The sequence below is a fragment of the Pseudonaja textilis genome, chromosome 3 (genome assembly GCF_049901715.1).
Source record: "Pseudonaja textilis isolate UNSWEBS1 chromosome 3, rPseTex1.2, whole genome shotgun sequence".
NCBI classification, from domain to species: domain Eukaryota; kingdom Metazoa; phylum Chordata; class Lepidosauria; order Squamata; family Elapidae; genus Pseudonaja; species Pseudonaja textilis.
Genome location: NC_141992.1, coordinates 193,986,494 through 194,005,588, shown reverse-complemented (window position 1 = coordinate 194,005,588; position 19,095 = coordinate 193,986,494). Strand labels below are relative to the sequence as shown.

Sequence of the window (19,095 nt, the reverse complement as noted above, 5' to 3'; positions counted from 1 at the left end):
CTTATCTTCAATTCATCTAGCATAGTGATGGCTAACCTTTTCGGCACCGAGTGCCCAAAGCATGCACGCGAACCCCCAAAATGCAACCCGCATGTGTCCACTGCACATGCCCCCTGCCCCCTGCACATGCATGCGTGTCCTCCATGCATGCGTCTCGCCCCCACGCATGCATGCATGTCCCCCACATACAGCCCACCCTCGCGCATGTGCTGCAGAGACCCAAAGACCAGCTGGCCGGTGGGAGGTGTGCTCACATGCGCAGCAGAGCTGAGCTGGGGTGACGGCTTGCATGCCCACAGAGAGGGTTGTGCGTGCCACCTCTGGTACATGCGCTATAGATTCGCCATCATGGATCAAGCATTTAGTTATTGTATGTTCAACTGTCAGCTGTCCTGCATCCTCTGTTCTGGGTAAATCAGACAGGAAACATGACTAGATGAGCTAAATCTACTTTATTGTAGTGAAATTTCCAGCTCTGAAGGTATAAACTTCTATTTAACCATATCAAAGATAAAATATCATCAGCATTTACTGGAAGGAGAAAAAAAGCTCTTTGGTGCAATTAAAATTGCTTAAGGCTAAAGTAACTTTGCTAAGCCCAGGCTTAAACATCTATTTATTTCTATAATTGTGATGCCTGTGTAATTTAAATGAATTTTAAGCATGAAACCACAAAGCTTAGAATGTTTCCTTTATTTCCCAAGACAGGCAAATTGCCTTCTGTTGATACGAGAGCAGAAACCTTTTTATATATGTTAACCCAGAACTATTTAGGAATTTGATACCTACAATTTCAAAGTTGAATAGGCAACCATTGACAATATGGTACAATAAATACAATAAAATCAAAATGCCAAACGGCTATTACCACCCTTCCTGCACCACTTGAATTTTTAAAAACTCTTTATGGGTAGCCCCACATGATTCTAGCATAGCAAAATTCATTTTCTCTACATGGAGCCACAGCGAGTGAACCATATGGAAATTTTTTGTGTAAAATAGTCACTTTCACTTTCACAAGAAAGCCAAAAAAAAAAAAAAAAAAAATTCAGAGCAAGGCCATACTTTGTTGATAGCTCTTTAGGAGGAATACACTGAGTAAATAATGGTATTTTTTTTAACATTCTATAATAAATATACAGCATTATTTTAGTTGCCGTTGCTTCTGTCCTTATAATAGGAAACCTTTAAACCTCTCATTTATGTATGCCCAGACCATAAAGCTATAACAAATGGTTGAAATGTAATTGCTCTAAGTACAATATACATTGGAAGATAGATATTACCACTTGAAATTCTTTCAGTCGTTCTCTGATTCTTTTCTTCTTGAATCAGCCAAAAATATTTTTTATTTAAATATGATTTTCTTGTTGTAACAGTTGTCCACCTTTTGATACAATTGAGTTGATGAATCCTGGTCTCATGGAGATACAGAGTTAGGATTCTCCAGGTAGTGTAGAGCTACAGTTCCATTATCCTTCACCATTGGTCATGTACGTGATAGAACCTGGGACATTTTGAAGCTTACATTTGTCAATCCATGGCTTAGCAATTCTCTGATGAGTGGCTTCCAAAGATGTGCATGTCAACTTTGAAAATTCTCAGCAACGATCCTACTAGCTAGACATTGAAGTTCAAGCACACAGAATTGGAAGCCATCCAAGTTGGGGAAGGATGAATTAGAGGAAGTTCATTAGTCTTCAGATAATACTTGGTAAATAGATTAGCCCAACTTGAGAAATGTTATGCTTTCCACAAAGATAACAATCTGCACCAATTCTGGATACATGCAGAAATTAATCAGCATAAAGTCTAGTTTCTTTTAAATAAAAATATATACATGGGCTTGCTTGGAAAGAAACAAATGCATCTTTTGGTTGACAAGAGTGAAAGTAAAGCATTCAGATCTTGGAACCTTCCGATGTCTCCAGTTCATCAGTAGAGAGTTCTTCCTCCTTGAAAACTTTCTGAAGCAAGTCTTTGATGCCTTTCCTGGTTTTACCCCTCTGTCTCCCCACCAGATAATAAATCAGAGGGTTAATGCCGCTGTTGATGCAGGTACACAAGTAGCCATAATGTACAAGGTTGGGGTGTATATATTTGAAAACATACAGGATAAAATAAAAGGCATTTAGTGGAAAAGCCAGGACTAAAAAGAAGAAAAGTGTGAGCAAAATTGCTGTCAAAAGCTGCCTCCGCCTTTGGCTTTTGGATATGAAGCAGATTTTGATAAACAAGGTGACACTGGAGATGGTCATCAGTGGGAGACAAAGCACAGCATTAATGATGAATTGATACATCAGAGTATAACTGTTTCCAAATCCATCCACTGCTATAATTGTGAAATGAATTGAAGAGAGGATGAAGGAAACGGCCCAGATGACAACACACACAACAGTGAACATATACACCGGCCGGTGGCATCGATACCAAATTGGGAAAAGGACCGAAATACACCTGTCGATGCTGATGACTGTCAGGAAAAATTGCCCTGTACTGTACATTAACAGCAGGCCTGTTTGGAAGAGTTCGTAGGGAAAGTCACAATACAAATGTGTAAAAAGCCAGTGGATTTCGATAATCAGCTCAAAGGTGAGAAAACCAAAGTCTGCCACAGAGAGGTTGATAATATAAATGGCAAAAGTGTTCCTCTTAACGGAGGAGCCCAGCAACCAGATCACAAGGCCATTGCCCAACATTCCCAATACACAAAAAAGTATAGTGAAGATTGCATAAACAAGCACTTCTTCGTTTATGCCGGAATCATAGCAGGTTCTGTTTTTGCCAGCAGATGTTGCATTGATTTGTGTTGAGACAATGAAAGGAGTGGGGGATGTCATATCCATTATGCTCCAGTCTTCTCTTTTCCTTCTGTGGCTGCAGATACTCCTGTTGGGACATAAAAGAAACAGTTGGCATTAGGCTTTATCGTAATTCCTAAAAATGCATATTGATTGCATGTTAGAATACGTGAGAATATTGCATATAAGTCTAGTTGCTGTGATGTGAGTAACAACATGTTTGTTTGCAAGGTAATCTCTGTATTAATAATTGGATAATCAGCAGCACCATTGAGAGTGTCTTGACATAAAGCATTCTTGCATGGTATGGGACCAGCTCTGTAGTGGACAAAAAGGCTCTACAGAGAATCATTAAAACTGCCTGGAATATCATCGGGCTCCAGCTACCAGCCCTGGACGACATCTTCACATCTCGCTGTTTAAGGAAGTTGCACAGCATTCTCAGAGACTCTTTTCATCCTGCGTACAAACTTTGTGAATTGTTGCCTTCTGGCTGAATATACAGAACAATTAAAACTCGGACCATTACGTTTTCTGAACAGTTTTTATCCCACAGCTATAATTGCAATGAACTTAAAGACAACCATTAGTGAGCTGTTGGACAGTATTACTTGGTCTGTTGTGTGGATGCTTGTGTGTTTTTAGGGGATGGGGAACCTTGGTGGGTGGGGTATGTTTGAGGATTGTCATGTATGTGTATGTGTTGGGTGTGGTCTCTAGGTGTTATGTGAATTTCATTGTATATGTATACTGTGTATATTCATACAATGATAATAAATTATTATTATTAATGTTGTTGTTGTTGTTGTTCACATTGGGTTTTGGTTATACTTGTGGCAAACTAGCCAAAACTGCCAAACTGACCAGTCCTGTCCTCATCATTAGTTTTTCTGGTTTGAACAAAGGGTGATAATTTGGCCTTGTTTGTCTGAATTAAATGTGTTAAGTGAAAGCCTTGATTCATCAAACCAATGTTGGACATTGGTGGTTAAATATCTATGATCTCATCTGGTGTATTCATGGAATATGAAGGATTGTGACTTCAAATCTAAGAGTGGTAAATAGTAAGAAATAATGGATTAATAAATGGAAGGGAGGGAAGATGGAGGAAAGGAATGAAAGAAGAAGGGAGGGAGGGATAAAAGAAAGGGGAAAAGCACAAGATAAAAATGGTCCGATGGAATAAAATTGGGAACCGGCCAACATTCACTTTTATTAGATTCTCTTTCCAGATGTTTCATTTCCTACCATGTACTAATTACACTTTTAAAAATGAACAACAAAAACTAAGTGGTGGCTTCTCAAACAATGAGCAATTGCTTATTTTGCTTTCACCTTCATCCCAAAGCTATCATTAAAGCTGTTTGATGAAACTGTTTTGCCTTGTTAGGTGAAAAACAAAATCTTACAGAGGCACTTAACAGAAAGACATGAAAACAGCAGTACATAAGTAAGATGTCTATAAACAGTAATTTCAGTAAAATGTCTTCTGGTGGTTGAGTTGAGGATCTAATAGGAAGAATAATAGAGGAAGAAGTAAGCCAATTTGCTGAGTATCTTCTTTCTGTTACAGTGCATTTAAATCTTGTATTATAAATATGTCCTTGTTGGCATTTTCTGTTGCTTTTTCATTTTTGGATTTTAGTTGATAACATTTTTGGCCAAGCCAGGTATAGCCTTCAAAAAGTATGTTGGCAAATTGCCCCAGCACATGGTGTGTGGACCACAGATAAGCAAGAGGCATAATATCATATATGTGATATTCATACACATATAAATGCACACACATATACACGCAAACACCATTTCTAAAAGTGTTGGCAAGAAAACTTCAGGGACTTTCCCAGGTAGTCTCCGGGACTGAAGATTGACTTCAATGCACAAATTCACACCTACCTACACACATGTGAAATGTGAAAAAAAAATGTTGAAAGTCATCTACCAGCATTGTACTGAAAAGATCTTAGCATTTGGGGTGAACAATAAGAATATTGCAGCTGAAAGTATGTGAAATATATTTATTGAAATTTTTAAACACAAGATTAAGACTAATGCAAATTAAAGTAGAGTTTAAAAAAAGAGAAAAAGGAAAGGAAAAAACTAATTGTTAAAAGAAAAAGAATAGCAGAAAGATAGAAAAGAAAGAAAAATATAAAGTGGCTATTAATCTTCTTTACTGCAGTTATAAATAAAATTATAAATTGACCTCTCTCTCAAGTTATTCTACTACTTTTTTCCCCTACAATTTATCCCATTTAATCAGCAAAACTATAAACCATAAGTTCATTTTTTTAACTTTTTACACAAAATGTCCATAAGTGTTTTCACTCACCAATAAATGAAGATATTGTCTTTTCAGTTAAAAGTATGCCTTGTAGCCTATGATTAGTATTACTGTTGACAGCCATACAGGTGAAACTCGAAAAATTAGAATATCGTGCAAAAGTTCATTTATTTCAGTAATGCAACTTAAAAGTTAAACTTAAAATTTAGCCATATTTAGTAGGAGAAATTCAGGTATTTTTTTCACAAGGCTTCTTGCATTGAGTAGCTTGCATTTAAGGCCAGCTGTAGTTGGAATTGAGGTAGTTACGGGCATGCGTGCCTAGTCTTGGGTAATGGCGGATTGGTTGAGGTAGAGTTGTGGTTGAAGGTTAAAGCTGAGTTGTGGGTTGTGTGACTTACTTTTCATACAGTCAGCATGGTAGTCAATGTATAGGTCCTTCTCTCCATTGGCTAGATGGTTTTTGAGTTCTGTGCGGAGTACACGGGAGCGGGCACGTTGCTGTATGGTTAGGTCAGGGTGACAACGGAGGTTCTTATGGTTGATGTTGCTTTTGGCAAGTGAATTTATAGTATAAATGAATTTACGTTTGCTTGATTCATTTTTGCAAATGACCCTGCAGAAGCGTGGGGCCACAGAGCCATCTCTGTTTTTGAACTCTGGGCTGATGTGGGAAACCCCGATGCGGGAAATGTCAAGTATTTCATCAGGAGAGATGGTTGATGCTTGATAATTACTGATGATGTTTCGGACAGTTGTGATGTCATCATTGTCATTGATGTCCTCTAGAACAAATAAGATGGCGTTTGGACATTTCCGTTCACGCTCAACAGCTTCTCTGATGAGGATTGGGATATCATTATTTGTCTGATTTATGTTTCTTGTGTGGATTGGGTTGTGGACTGGTTTGTGGCTGTTGGGTAGAGATGTGGTTTGTAGCTATTGGATGTTCAGGTTTTTGCATTGTGTCTTTTTTTTCAAGGTTAGATAATCTTTCTCTTAAAGCATTCAGGGATGCTACTATGGTGTCAAGGGATGTTATTCATGTTTCTATGGTATCAACTCTTTCAAACAGATCCAGTTTGGGTCTGCATGATTTGCAGAGATATGGAAACTCATTGGATGATTCTAGGTATTGTATCATTTGCTTGGGTAATCCCAAGCAGTCATGATGAGTGTATTTGCTACATAGAGAACATTTGGTGGAATTTTCATTATCCTTTAGAGTTTTATAGCATTTAAGGCATGTGCAGGAGTCTTGTGGTTCATTGGTGGGGATTACTTTCTCTTTAGGTTGTGGTTTGGCATTGGATTTTTTTTCTTGGCATGGTAGGTTTGTTAAGATGGTACGTTGATTAAATTACTTCATGAAACAATTTTGGGTAATCAATATAGCCAATATCACACCAATCAATCAATTGCAATAGTCTCTCTAGTCAAATAATTTTGTTAAGCAACAATCAGCCTAATCAATTAATTACACTAATTGCTAATCAATTAATTACACTAATCATTAATCACACTGTTAAATTAAATTCACTAAATCAATAATTTTACTAATCAATTAAAATTACATGAATCTTGATCTTTTAAATTAATCAGTAATCACACCATTTGCACTAAATACTCTAATCACACTAATCAATTAAAACAATAAATCAATTAAACTATTAATATTTTATAGGAATTGATTATCTAATCATTGATATAGGTAATGAGGTAGAAAAGTTGTAATGAACTAATCAGTGTTTGATAAAAGTAATGAGGTAGCATTGAGAATCTGCAAGGAAAGGGTTAATTGTTTTACTAGCAGCTATTATTTACAGGGTGGGAGGGATTTATTGCTTCAAAGGCTGCTGCTATTGCGCTGTAAACAATAGGCTGTAACAAGATGTTCAAAAGCACGCTAGGTTATTGAGAGAGAGCAAAACTCACTGAATTAGAACACTTTAACTAAAATCAATAAGTCTTTGAATAAGATTGTTTTCCAATAGTTTCCCAAAGTTCTTCAAGTTGAGTAGTAGTAAAAATATAGTCCAGAAATTTGGGTTAATCAATCCAATATGTCCTTTACTTTTAAAGTTACTTCTAGCTGCAATATCTTTTCTTTCTTTACTAAATCTGACAGTCACTCCCGATCTTTAATTGCAGCTAATTTCCTCCTTTGAGTTCCACTTTCCAAGGAAAATTCCACTGCAGAAATTTGAGTGATTCTTACCAAGACTAAGCATGCTGTTACAAGACCTTTCCTTTCTTTTTCATTTCCATCTCAGCTGCCTTCTCGGCTTCGATTCAGCCATGCTGGCAGTTCTCTTTTTAGTTCGGATGGAGGGGTTTTCTTTGGGTCGGTGGAGGAGACTCTACTCATCTTGCGACCACTGAAATATCTCCTCTGCCTTTATCACCCGTCCAGAGTGACTTTCGGCTCCTAAGATCCTCAGGGCTTGAAGAAATCGGCAGGACTTCACAGAGCTGCCGCTCATCCACACCGCTTCATTGCTTCAAGGAAAGTTCCCAAAATAGAAAGTTATGTGGAAGGGAAAGGTGTGGAAGAAAAAGGTGCACAAGCAGCAGGGATGACCACAGCCTGGAGAGGATTGTCAGGAAAAGGACATTCAGAAGTGTTGGGAACTTTCACAAGGAGTGGACTGAGGTTGGAGTCAGTGCATCAAGAGCCACCGCACACAGACGGATCCTGTACATGGGCTTCAAATGTCATATTCCTCTTGTCAAGCCACTCCTGAACAACAAACAACGTCAGAAGCATCTTACCTGGGCTAAAGAACAACAGAACTGGTCTGTTGCTCAGTGGTCCAAAGTCCTCTTTTCTGATGAGAGCAACTTTTGCATCTCATTTGGAAACCAAGGACCCAGAGTCTGGAGGAAGAATGGAGAGGCACACACTTTAAGATGCTTGAAGTCCAGTGTGAAGTTTCCACAGTCTGTGTTGATTTGGGGAGCCATGTCATCTGCTAGTGTTGGTCCACTATGCTTCATTAAGTCCAGGATCAATGCAGCCATTTACCAGGAGATTTTGGAGCACTTCATGCTTCCTTCTGCAGATGAGCTGTATGGGGATGCTGACTTCATTTTCCAGCACCAAAACCTGGTTCAATGACTGTGGGATTACTGTGCTTGATTGGCCAGCAAACTCGCCTGACCTGAACCCCATAGAGAATCTATGGGGCATTGCCAAGAGAAAGATGAGAGACATGAGACCAAACAACACAGAAGAGTTGAAGGCCGCTATTGAAGCATCCTGATCTTCCATAACACCTCAGCAGTGCCACAGGCTGATAGCTTCCATGCCACACTGCATTGAGGCAGTAATTGCTGCAAAAGGGGCCCAAACCAAGTACTGAGTACATATGCATGCTTATATTTTTCAGAGGTCCGATATTGTTCTATGTACAATCCTTGTTTTATTGATTGCATGTATTATTCTAATTTTCTGAGATTGTGGATTTGGGGTTTTCATGAGCTGTAAGCCATAATCATCACAATTATGACAAATCATGGCTTGAACTATCTTGCTTTGCATTTAATGAGTCTATCTCATATATTAGTTTTATGTTTTAAGTTGCATTACTGAAATAAATGAACTTTTGCACGATATTCTAATTTTTGAGTTTTACCTGCATTTTGTATCACTGTGTGGGAACTGAACCATCGAAGAAATATGAACACACACACTGTAATACACTAGTTACAGAAACTCAAATCCCAGATTTTAAAACAAACAAACAAATACAATAGACAAAGCAAGCATACAAATGTAAGTTCATACACACAGAGAAACAGTTGCCTGCTTTGTCACTGGCAAATGTCTGCTGCCATTTAAATAAATGCAAATGACGGGGAAATGAATGCAAACCAAGTAAACAAATGAATCTTTAAAAGGAAATAAACCTTGAGCTAAATGAATCTTGAGCCAGAAGCTGTGGGAGAGTTGTATGAGTTTCACTGGTATTCAGGCATAAATCTATTCAAACTATCTCTGTGTTTGTGTGGCTTATATATATCTATGGCTATTTAAGCACAGAAATATCCAACTTTATTTTTATAAGCAATTTTCCCGAACAATCATTAGTTGCCCTCTACTTCCCATCAAATATGCAACTTCCCCCAAATTAAGCTTTGCTGGATGCAATCTCTGAAATGAGTCAACATTTGGAGAATTACACAATAGGAAGAATAATATTATCATCTCCAGATTAGTTAAGAATGGGGAAATTTAACTGATTTGTTTAGAAACAAAAAAAAAACCCACTAACCAAATATGCTCTTATGTGTGAGGTTAAGTCCTCTGTAGGTCAAAATTCATGCCTTGATGATTTCATGGTCATATTGACTTGTTTTCTTAGCAACAACATAACCGCTGCCCTTCTGCCCTTTGTCATTAATTTCCCTATAATCTCCCTCCACGTATGATGTTGCATAGCTTTCCAAGATGATCCAAAGCTAGTTGGGCTTCTTAAATAAGAGGAATGGTTTACTAATCAAATTGATTCAAGTTTTATTTCCCGAGTAAATATGGTGGAACAATATAAAAACTGGGCACTTGATAAAGGTTGTATCCATATCATGAAGATCTCAGTCGTGAATGAGACTCTGAATTGAATGCTGGTATGGTGGACATCTCTTTTTACAATCGTGTCACCATAGCAAAAATTAAGCAAAATTGTTAATAAATGAGTTTGACTTCTAAAAGTTGCTTAGCAAACAAATCCTTAATAGGGAATGCAGAGTAAATCTAACGGTAAGAGTTTCCCATTTTCCAATTCTATTGGAGGTTTAGTTAGAAGTAAATGATGCTGCACGTAATGGGACAGTTCTTTTGATCTCTCTCTCTCTCTCTATCTCTCTCTCTCTCTCTCTCTCTACATATATATATATATATATATATATATATATATATATATATATATATATATATATATATATAACTTCTAATGTGTACTTTCTTTTTGTAGAATTATGCAATAATTGCAAAGCTATTGGTAAATAAGATAGATATCTTTTGACAATCTCCACTTAATTTTTGAGCAGATGATTTGACTTTGTTTCCTGTGCATTTTCTGCAAAGTAGAGAGATTTGCAGCAATTTTCAAGGAGACCAGGACACACTGTTGCAGTTACATTTTTGTAGCTTAGCAAAGAGTGGAGAACATTTTATCGTGGCAATGAGGTACTTTATTACTCTAAGATCTTGGTTTTATCAACATTTATTTCATCTATACACAAAGAGGAGTGGCAATGGCATTCATTGATCTGTTTTTTTAAATTAGGATGCTAAAAAGAAGTGAACTGCTTAAGAAATGCAAGAAAATCTAGAGAAATAAAAGGATATCTGGAATTGCAGCTTTTATGTATTGGACCATGTATAGATAGCTCACTGTCAGGGCCAATTTAAGAAATGTCATCTCAAAATTGGACCCTTCACTTTCCCTGTGTACTTGCTGACCATCATTAACACTGCAAAATAAAATGTTCAAACTATCAGAATCAGTTCAAAATGGGATAGACAAAGAAGGAGAACTGTTCTGATCGTTGTTGTTTTTCTCTTCACCCACCTTCCTTCATGGCATCTTCCTTATTCTTTGTGCTTTGCTGGTCTGAGTTTATGCGCAGGAAAGAGCTTTCAGAGATGCTAGTTGAGCAAGAAATGGAGGAAACTGGGCAACAGAGATAGGCATGGCAGCAGGCAGCTAATAAAATGGCCATTAACCATGTCCTGTGAAAGGGAGTTGTGATGAAAGAAAGAAAGTAGTAATGCTCAGTATTTTTCACTCTTCTTTTTACAATGAAATGCACTATCACAAACCACAATAACAAAGCAAGAACATTAAAGATGAAATTAGATATTTTTTGCACCAAACCTGTCTGATCCAAGTTGATATTTCTGGCCTTCCTTAATATCTGTAGTAGTTTTTCTCAGCTTTGGAAGCCATGTTTTACTTAGAAGCTTCCACACTGCCACATCTTAGTGCCTGGGAATTTGGGAGGGGGGGATTTCATAGAGTGGTGAAAGTTTAGGCATAACAACATTCTTCTCATAAAGTCAAGGACATGTTGTCCTGCACCTGGAAAGGAGTGATTAGAGGAATGTCTCCAGTTGGGATGATGAGTGATTGGACCATATAATGGAGTGGTGGGTGCATGGGATAGGGTTTGGGTTTTCAATTATGAAGGGAAAACCCAGAACTCTCAGATTCATGTTTTCCCAGATGTGCCAGTATGACTTCTCTAATAAATTCTTACTAAAATTTTCAGTAAATTCTTACTGAACTTTGTTTCCGAGTGCTGAATGAAACGGGGAGTTTCATTGGAATGCTGACAGCTTTCTTTGGTCCTGGATCTTTTTTCACATATCTTTGCAGTCTTGCAAAAATAGCATTGCCATTTGGTGTAGAAACCAGCGATCTTAAAGTCAAAATAATAGAGTTGGAAAGTGGTCTTGTTGTCCAACCCCCTGCCAAATGGTTGTCCAATCTCTTCTTAAAACTCTCTAGTGTTGGAACACCCACAACTTCTGGAGGGCAAGCTGTTCCACTGATTGATTGTTCTCACTGATTGGAAATTACTCCTGAGTTCCAGTCTAATGGATCCTGGACCACTTTGGGAGAAAAATATAAGATAACACTTCTGGTTTGTCTAGCAACTGAGCAGAACTAACAACCTCCCCACAATGCCACATTCTTCATTGAAATGTGTCTGTCTTACATTACAAGTTTGCATTGCATTACAAAATTCTTTTAAAGGCTCAATAATTGCAAGGCACCAGCTTGTACACCTGGCTGCCAAAATCTTACTTTTTGCTTAGTCGTTTTTTGAAAGATTGATATAAAACATTCCGGTTTGAGCTTCTTTGGCGATGGACCAAAATCCGTGATCATGCATGGTTTCGATCCATGCTCACAGACGGAATGCCCAGAGCCGGCTGGATTCAGGGCTAAGCCACCCGTAGAGGTGGTGAAGAGTGGGGAGACTACCAGCAGGGTGGATGAGAGCCACATCTCTCCTCCCCAGCTGGCCATTACTCCCTTTCCCAAAGGTGGTTGCAGTGGTGGTCAGAAATTGCCACCTCAAAGAAGAACTCGACTGGAAAAGAATGTGCAGGAGGAAGATAAGAAGAGAAAGTTTTGGTTGACTCGGTTGAACTGAAAAATCAATAACATAAGGTACCTTGGAATTTGAACTATTAAGAATAACATTGTTCCCAAAGAAGATTTTGAAGTGGTGAAGGAGAGAGGGAAGGGAAAGGATTCAGCTTTTTTTTTCTTTCCTCCTCATATTGACAGCTAAGTGATTTAAGTAAGTAACTGACAAAAATCCACTTTGACATCAACAGGCATTCAAATTGAAAATAAAATGTCAAAGGGATAGCAAAGACTTTTGAATATTCAAAAACCTTTAAAAGAAGGAAAGGAGAGAAAAAGAAAGAATAAAAGGGCGGGAAGTAAAAGGAATTTACAGCGAAACTTCAACAAGATTCCTAAAAGATACATTCTAACTGAAACTTTGTAACAAGATAATAGAACCTCAGGAAGAGAAAGTGGAAAAAAGAAGCAAGAAGAAACAACTTTGGATTATTTGGATTACTTGATGATTTTTGGATTTTTGTTTATTGGATTTAAATGACTAAAATCAATCGGGTGGTTGTTTAAAAGTGTTTAAAATGGCATCACTCTTGGAAGAACTGAAAATGGAACTTAAAAAACAGAAAGAAGATGCACAAGAAGGAAGAGGCTTTTTTGGCTTCATATTTCAATTTTTAGAAATGGAGATCTGGAACTATGAGAAACAACAAGAAATGCTTGTAGAACAAGAAGGGCGGGATAAAGAAGAAGCCATCTTTAATGACCAAGTAATTTTAAGTGGGAAAAAAAGGGAAAGGGGGGAAAGAGAGTGAAAAGTATAAGATTTGAAAAAACAACCAAAAAAGAGAATAGTTTGAAAAGTAATTACAATGCTAGGAAGAAACAGAAGATTGGATTACAGAAGAGAGAATTAGAATTAGAGGGACAAAGAGTCAAAAAGGGGAGGGAGAAAAAGAGGGGGAAGAAGGAAAGAAAAAGAGGTTATAAAGGACAGAAACAAGATATAGAAAAACAGGGAAAACATACAAAGATTAAAGGTATAAGCCTATTTAGAAGACATAGAGATAATGGGTGAAATTTAATTGAAAGAGAAATTCTGCAAGGGTACATAAGATAGTATTGTTATATTAGAAATAGAAATAAACTTAGAAAATATGAAACAAGTGTGATTAAAATGATAGATAAAATACTTATTGTAATGTAATGTAATGTTTGTTAATAAATAAGAAAGAGAGAATGAAATTGAAAGGATGGGAACATTTTAATTATTATTAATGATTTATAAACACTTAAGAGAAATATGAAAGAAATTCGGGGGAAAATTATGGAAATATTGTAAGTGTTCCAAAGGAAGTATGATATTCAATTGAAAAGAAATGTTAAAGATGTTAAAGATTGTAACATCAATGATAGAGCTGAATTGGAATAGAATAAGTGTTTTATTTACTATTGTTTTTTATGTTTTCTTAAGTTTTCACGGGTACTTACATGTATGGTATTCAGCTCCGTTTGGGTATTTTCTCATGTCATTGTAGTTGTGCTTTTAAAGTTGTAGCAATGTTTCGGCAGAATCTCATCTGCCATCATCAGGCTTCTGTATTGTGTTCATATGTGAGTGTTACTTGTAAAAGTCTGACTCACAGATGAACACAATACAGAAGCTTGATGATGGCAGATGAGATTCTGCCGAAACATTGCTACAACTTTAAAAGCACAACTACAGTATAGTTGTAGAGCACTATGTGCTCTTTAAGCACATAGTGTGTATTTTAAGAATGTACCAAGCAGAATTCAATTGGAAGTTATGAGTTATACTGAATGTTATAAATTATAAAGGCATAAATTGAAGTTTAAATAAGAGTTGAATGGAGAAATTAAAAGATACAAAGGTGTCATACTACAATTAGTAACTACAGGGGAAAACTTGTTTAATGAGAAAAGAAAATATAAAATTGAAATAGGACAGACAAAAGTATAAATATGATTGAAAGACATTGAAACTTAAAAAAGATACATAATTGAATTTAGATAGGTATGAGATAATTAAAAACAAAGTTGAGAAAACTAAGGGAAGGGAAAAATTATGGAGAAAATGTTAAAATAGTAATAAGATATGGAATAGAACACAAAGACAAATATGAAATTAAGTTTGTGTCTGTATGGAGAAGTGATAACCCAGGATCATGCTATTCTGAAAAAAAAGATGTTTTATTTGTATTATGTTTTGTGAAAACCCAAACAATTTTTTTTTTTTAAAAAGAAAATTATGAAGTCACCTTCACATCTCTTTACATCTGATTCTAGTTGCTCAACTTGGCTAACCCTTTAAACTCTTTAACTGAGAACTTTCTTTTTTTCTTTTTGTAGAGTTCCTGAGTTTCTATATGTATAAGTTCTATACTGAGGAAAGATGCTCTCAACGCTTTAGAATATTGACAACTTCACAGTAAGAAAAACCAAAAAGTAAGGATGACATTTTGGCAAACTATTTGCATTTTCCTCTGCATTTCCCTACTGGCATGGGTAGTGCATCTTGAAAATGATATCTTTTGCATCCAAATTAGGTTATCCTGTAGTGTAACCTTGCAACAACCAAATTCTGAGGGAATATATTTTTTTCTTTTCAATGGGTTTTTGATAAACACCAAAATAGTTTCCATAGTGAACACTAGCATTGTCACCACTGCAGATGCTGAAAATTCATTCAACTCCAAATTAGAAATGTTAAACTTCATAATACCCACTTTGCAAAGTCAAGCCTCCTATTTCTTACATTTAATAAATCAGAATATAAAATGTTCTCAGAGAGAACGTTTCCCTCCTAACACAGGTCCTTAACACATGTCCGGCTTTTAGCAATATCAAATCACTGAACATTTCTCAATCAACTGTTGCACTTCTGCCCACAAGACTGGCATTATTTCACAACTGTGTTATAGAAGAATACCCTTCCCTTTTTTGAAATGTCCATTTCACACACAATACAGAATTCAAGATGGTCATATTTTCTGCTTATTGTTATACGCATGAGTTATTGTGTTCATTCTGGATTAAATGTATTCATTTTCACTTGAGTATTGCAGATTAACTAACTAAGCAAAATCCATCATCATCACCACTCGGTTCTCCAGGCAAAATGTGGTAACGTTTCTCTTCCATTAATGATTTAGAATAACAGAGTTGGAAGGGACCTTGGTGGAGGTCTTCTAGTCCAACTCCCTGCTTAGACAGGAAACCCTACACCACTTCAGACAAATGGTTATCTAATCTAATCATTCAGTCGAAGCTTATATTTTGATTTAGAGTGATATCTGTGCCCAAAAGTTCGGATTCAAATCATTGGTTTATGGTTTGCACAATATTTACATTGAGGACCTGCTTGGTAGAGTAATTAAGCCATCAGGGTTTCTCTTTAGTGAGATAGCCAGGTTTCTTGGTGATAGAAGAGTATGAAAAAATAAGGGTGTTTACAATGCTGTCAGTCTTTTTTTTTTTAAAAGCAGAAATTAGGAACAAGGACAAAAATTCAGAAGTTAAGAAGGAGGAAAAGCTTGGAGTTGGCATTTAGGTATTAAAGCTAAAAAAAAATCTATTTGGAGTACTGCCTGGAAGAATATCTACATCAAGAAAAAGTATGCATTGCTTTCCTCTGGTAAAAGGGAACTAAAACACAGGGGTATTTTAGAAGACATTATATTCAAGAGGCATTGTTTTTAAACTGGGAGAAGATAAAAAAGCAATATTATTTAAAAATTCCATTAAGCATATGTTAGATTGACAGTTTGAGAACCTTTACAACTTGTGAGTAAGGACTATGAAAGGATAGCACAAAAGATTTGTAATCAACTGACACACTGTATGTATATAACTGAAAGATGGTTTTATGTTTTTATGTTTTTGTCTGTATATGTTTGTCTTAAAAAATAAAAAAAAACAGTATATAAAAAAGAAAAAATATGCATTAATATGTTTATAAAGACAAATGTATAACATGTATATATTAACAGGAACTCATTCAAAGCTTGTAAAATCTTCAAATGGTTAATGATGATTTCATGAGTTTAAAACAACCACAGTCTGAATATGAAATGGGTTTTTTCCCCCATTAGGTGGAAAAAACAAAAGAAGAAACATCATGAAATAAAAAAGCAAAACAAATTTCTCTTGTGCATATTAGGAAATAAGGAAGCAGTCTTGTAATGGGTTTATCTAATTATTTATTCCATTAAGCATCTTTATTCAATGGAAGCATACCATTATTACCAGGATGAATAGATAGTATTTAGATTTCAACAGTGGGAATCATTGCAATGGTAATAGAAAGATAGATAAATTAATATGAACAAAAGAATTTAGGGTTATTTTGACACATTTTGGTCAGAAGGAAGTCAAGGAAGCCCCATCAAATCCTTTGGAGGAGAGATTGTATATGATGAAGGATTACAGACAGAAGATGTAAAAAGCAACTAATAAGAAAATTTTCTATGAAAGTCTTACCTTCTCTTTGAAGAAGACTACTAGAAAAAGGTCTCCTTCTAGATTATTGTAAGGTTTTCTTCTAGATGTCAAGGTTTTTCTTCCTAAACTCAATGCTGACTTCAGAAGAAGTTTGACCACTCTCTCATCTCTGAGGAGAAAATATTACGGAATTACTTTATGTATGTTTGGGAGAGGTGGGGCATGAAAGACACACCCACAGCTGGGAGGTGGGGGCCCAGCTGTTAGGAGATGAGGGCATCCTTTTTTGAAATCATTCCTGGAAATGAGGAACTTTTTTTTTCAGTGATCTCTGAAAGCAATGAATATTATGAGGTTTAGTGTGCTAAGAGAAGAAAGGTTGTCAATATACCTTTTTTTATCAGAATGACAGGTGCCACCAATACCAGAATAATAAGAACAAACAATAATAAGTTCAAATTATATATATATTAATTTCCAACGGATTCCAAAGAAACACAATCACCAACCTAATCCGAAAAGAGATACCCCCAAAAAACCAAGACACAGAACAAGACAACGGTATCGCACTCCTCCCCTACATCAAAGGCACCACAGACAAAATCAGCAAAATTCTCCACAAACACAATATCAGGACAACCTTTGGCACTGACCAAAAAGTAGCCAACATCCTAAGAAACCCCAAAGACAAGATCCAGCAAGAAAACCAAGGAGTTCAAGAAATACCATACAACAATTGCCCAGCCATATACATTGGACAAACCAAAAGGAGAATAAATGCACGCATAGCAGAACACAAAAATGCAGTCAGAAGAGAAGAAAATGCTTCATCCCTCTTCCAGCACCTTAAAGCCACAGGACATGAAATTAATTTCGAAGGAACCAAATTAATATCCAACACTGAACATGCCAGCAAGAGAATAATTAGGGAAGCCATCGAGATAGAGAAACACCCCCATAACATGAATAGACGGGATGATACCTCCCGCCTACCAGACATCTGGAAGCTAGCCCTCACCAACAAACGAGTCCCAGCCATGAAAACCAACACCAGACCCGAAATAACACAGGACACCACCGCCAATCCCCCTCATCAGATCCAGGCCCAAGCCCATCCTATAAACGAAGGACAACCACCATCCAGAAAACAGACCATGGCTGTTTTGCCAGCTGTCACACACCCCGACCCCAAAACCGAACAAGCTGACACATGCCAAGAACACAGACCCAGACCCCAAACTCGAAGCCAGACTAAAACCCAGAATGCTACATCACAGTCACCTGCTCAGGATATCACATCCGAAAACTCAGGAAATTACACCACAAGAACAAGAAGTTGCAACACAGCAAATGACCCAGGATATCACAGCACAAGACCAAGGATACCACAGCAATAAATCTCACAAGGTCATCACACAACTCATTACCCAAGCCATTACAACACAGGAGGCTAATGGAAAAGAGATCAAAACACAAATGACCCAGGAGATTATAATGCAGGACCCAGGACACCAGAACAAAAGAACTCACAAGCCCATCACACAACCCATTACCCAAGCCGTTAAAACACTAGAGGCTAATGGAAAAAAGATCACTACAAAACAAACGACCCAGGAGATTACAGCACAAGATCCAGGATATCTCCACAACAAAACTCACAAGGCCATCACGCAGCCCATTATACCAACATCAACTCCATCAACCAATCAAGAGGCAGCAGCACAGCCAACCAGCCCAGCACACCAGCCCCTCCCCCCCCAGTATTTATAGAGAGCCGGCAGCTCCGATCACACACTGCTTGCACTGGCACGAAGCCGAAAGCACCAGCCTGAGGATGGCAAGTGGGACCTTGCCGAAGATAGTCTTAATCTTACACAGGAAAAGACCCGAACACACCTTGACCTACATATATAGATATAGATATAGATATAGATATAGATATAGATATAGATATAGATATAGATATAGATATAGATATAGATATAGATATAGATATAGATATAGATATAGATATAGATCAACCTCCAAATGCTTCAACAACCTGCTAAAAGGATGCAGGTGACCAGCTATCTGTAAGGAGTATCAATCCTTCTATTCCCCACTATCCTGTCAGAGAAGAAGCTTCTTGGATGAGAAGCGAAAGGTCTTCAAAAAGAAAAGAAAAGAAAAAAGAAAAAACAAGTAAGTTCAGTTGCCTTTTGAAAAAAAAATCACCTTTGGGACAACCATGATCTGGAGGACTAACAATCTCTACAGACTTTTAGCTATACAATTTGGAATGAACACCCTTTGAATGGTGTGGGAGGAGGAATGGATTTCCAGAGGGGAAAATTGCAAACTACAAGAACTCAGATGACACTCCAAGTGGCCTCAACGACCCTCTAAAAGGATGCAAGTAACCAGCTGTCTGCAAGAAGATAAATCCTTTCATTCCCCACTATTCCCCACTATC

At 37.0% G+C, this 19,095-nt stretch overlaps 1 protein-coding gene across 1 annotated transcript; it reads right to left on the bottom strand.

Moving 5' to 3' along the window:
• Nucleotides 1-433: 433 nt before the first annotated feature.
• LOC113451559 (mas-related G protein-coupled receptor member H-like) lies at nt 434-17,866 on the bottom strand. Its single transcript, XM_087931735.1, has 3 exons — nt 17,797-17,866; nt 16,683-16,812; nt 434-2,889 (listed from the first exon to the last, which is right to left on the bottom strand). Exon 3 carries the CDS (start codon nt 2,844-2,846, stop codon nt 1,902-1,904), a length of 945 nt encoding a protein of 314 aa, XP_087787861.1. The 5' UTR covers nt 2,847-2,889; nt 16,683-16,812; nt 17,797-17,866; the 3' UTR covers nt 434-1,901.
• Nucleotides 17,867-19,095: the final 1,229 nt, after the last annotated feature.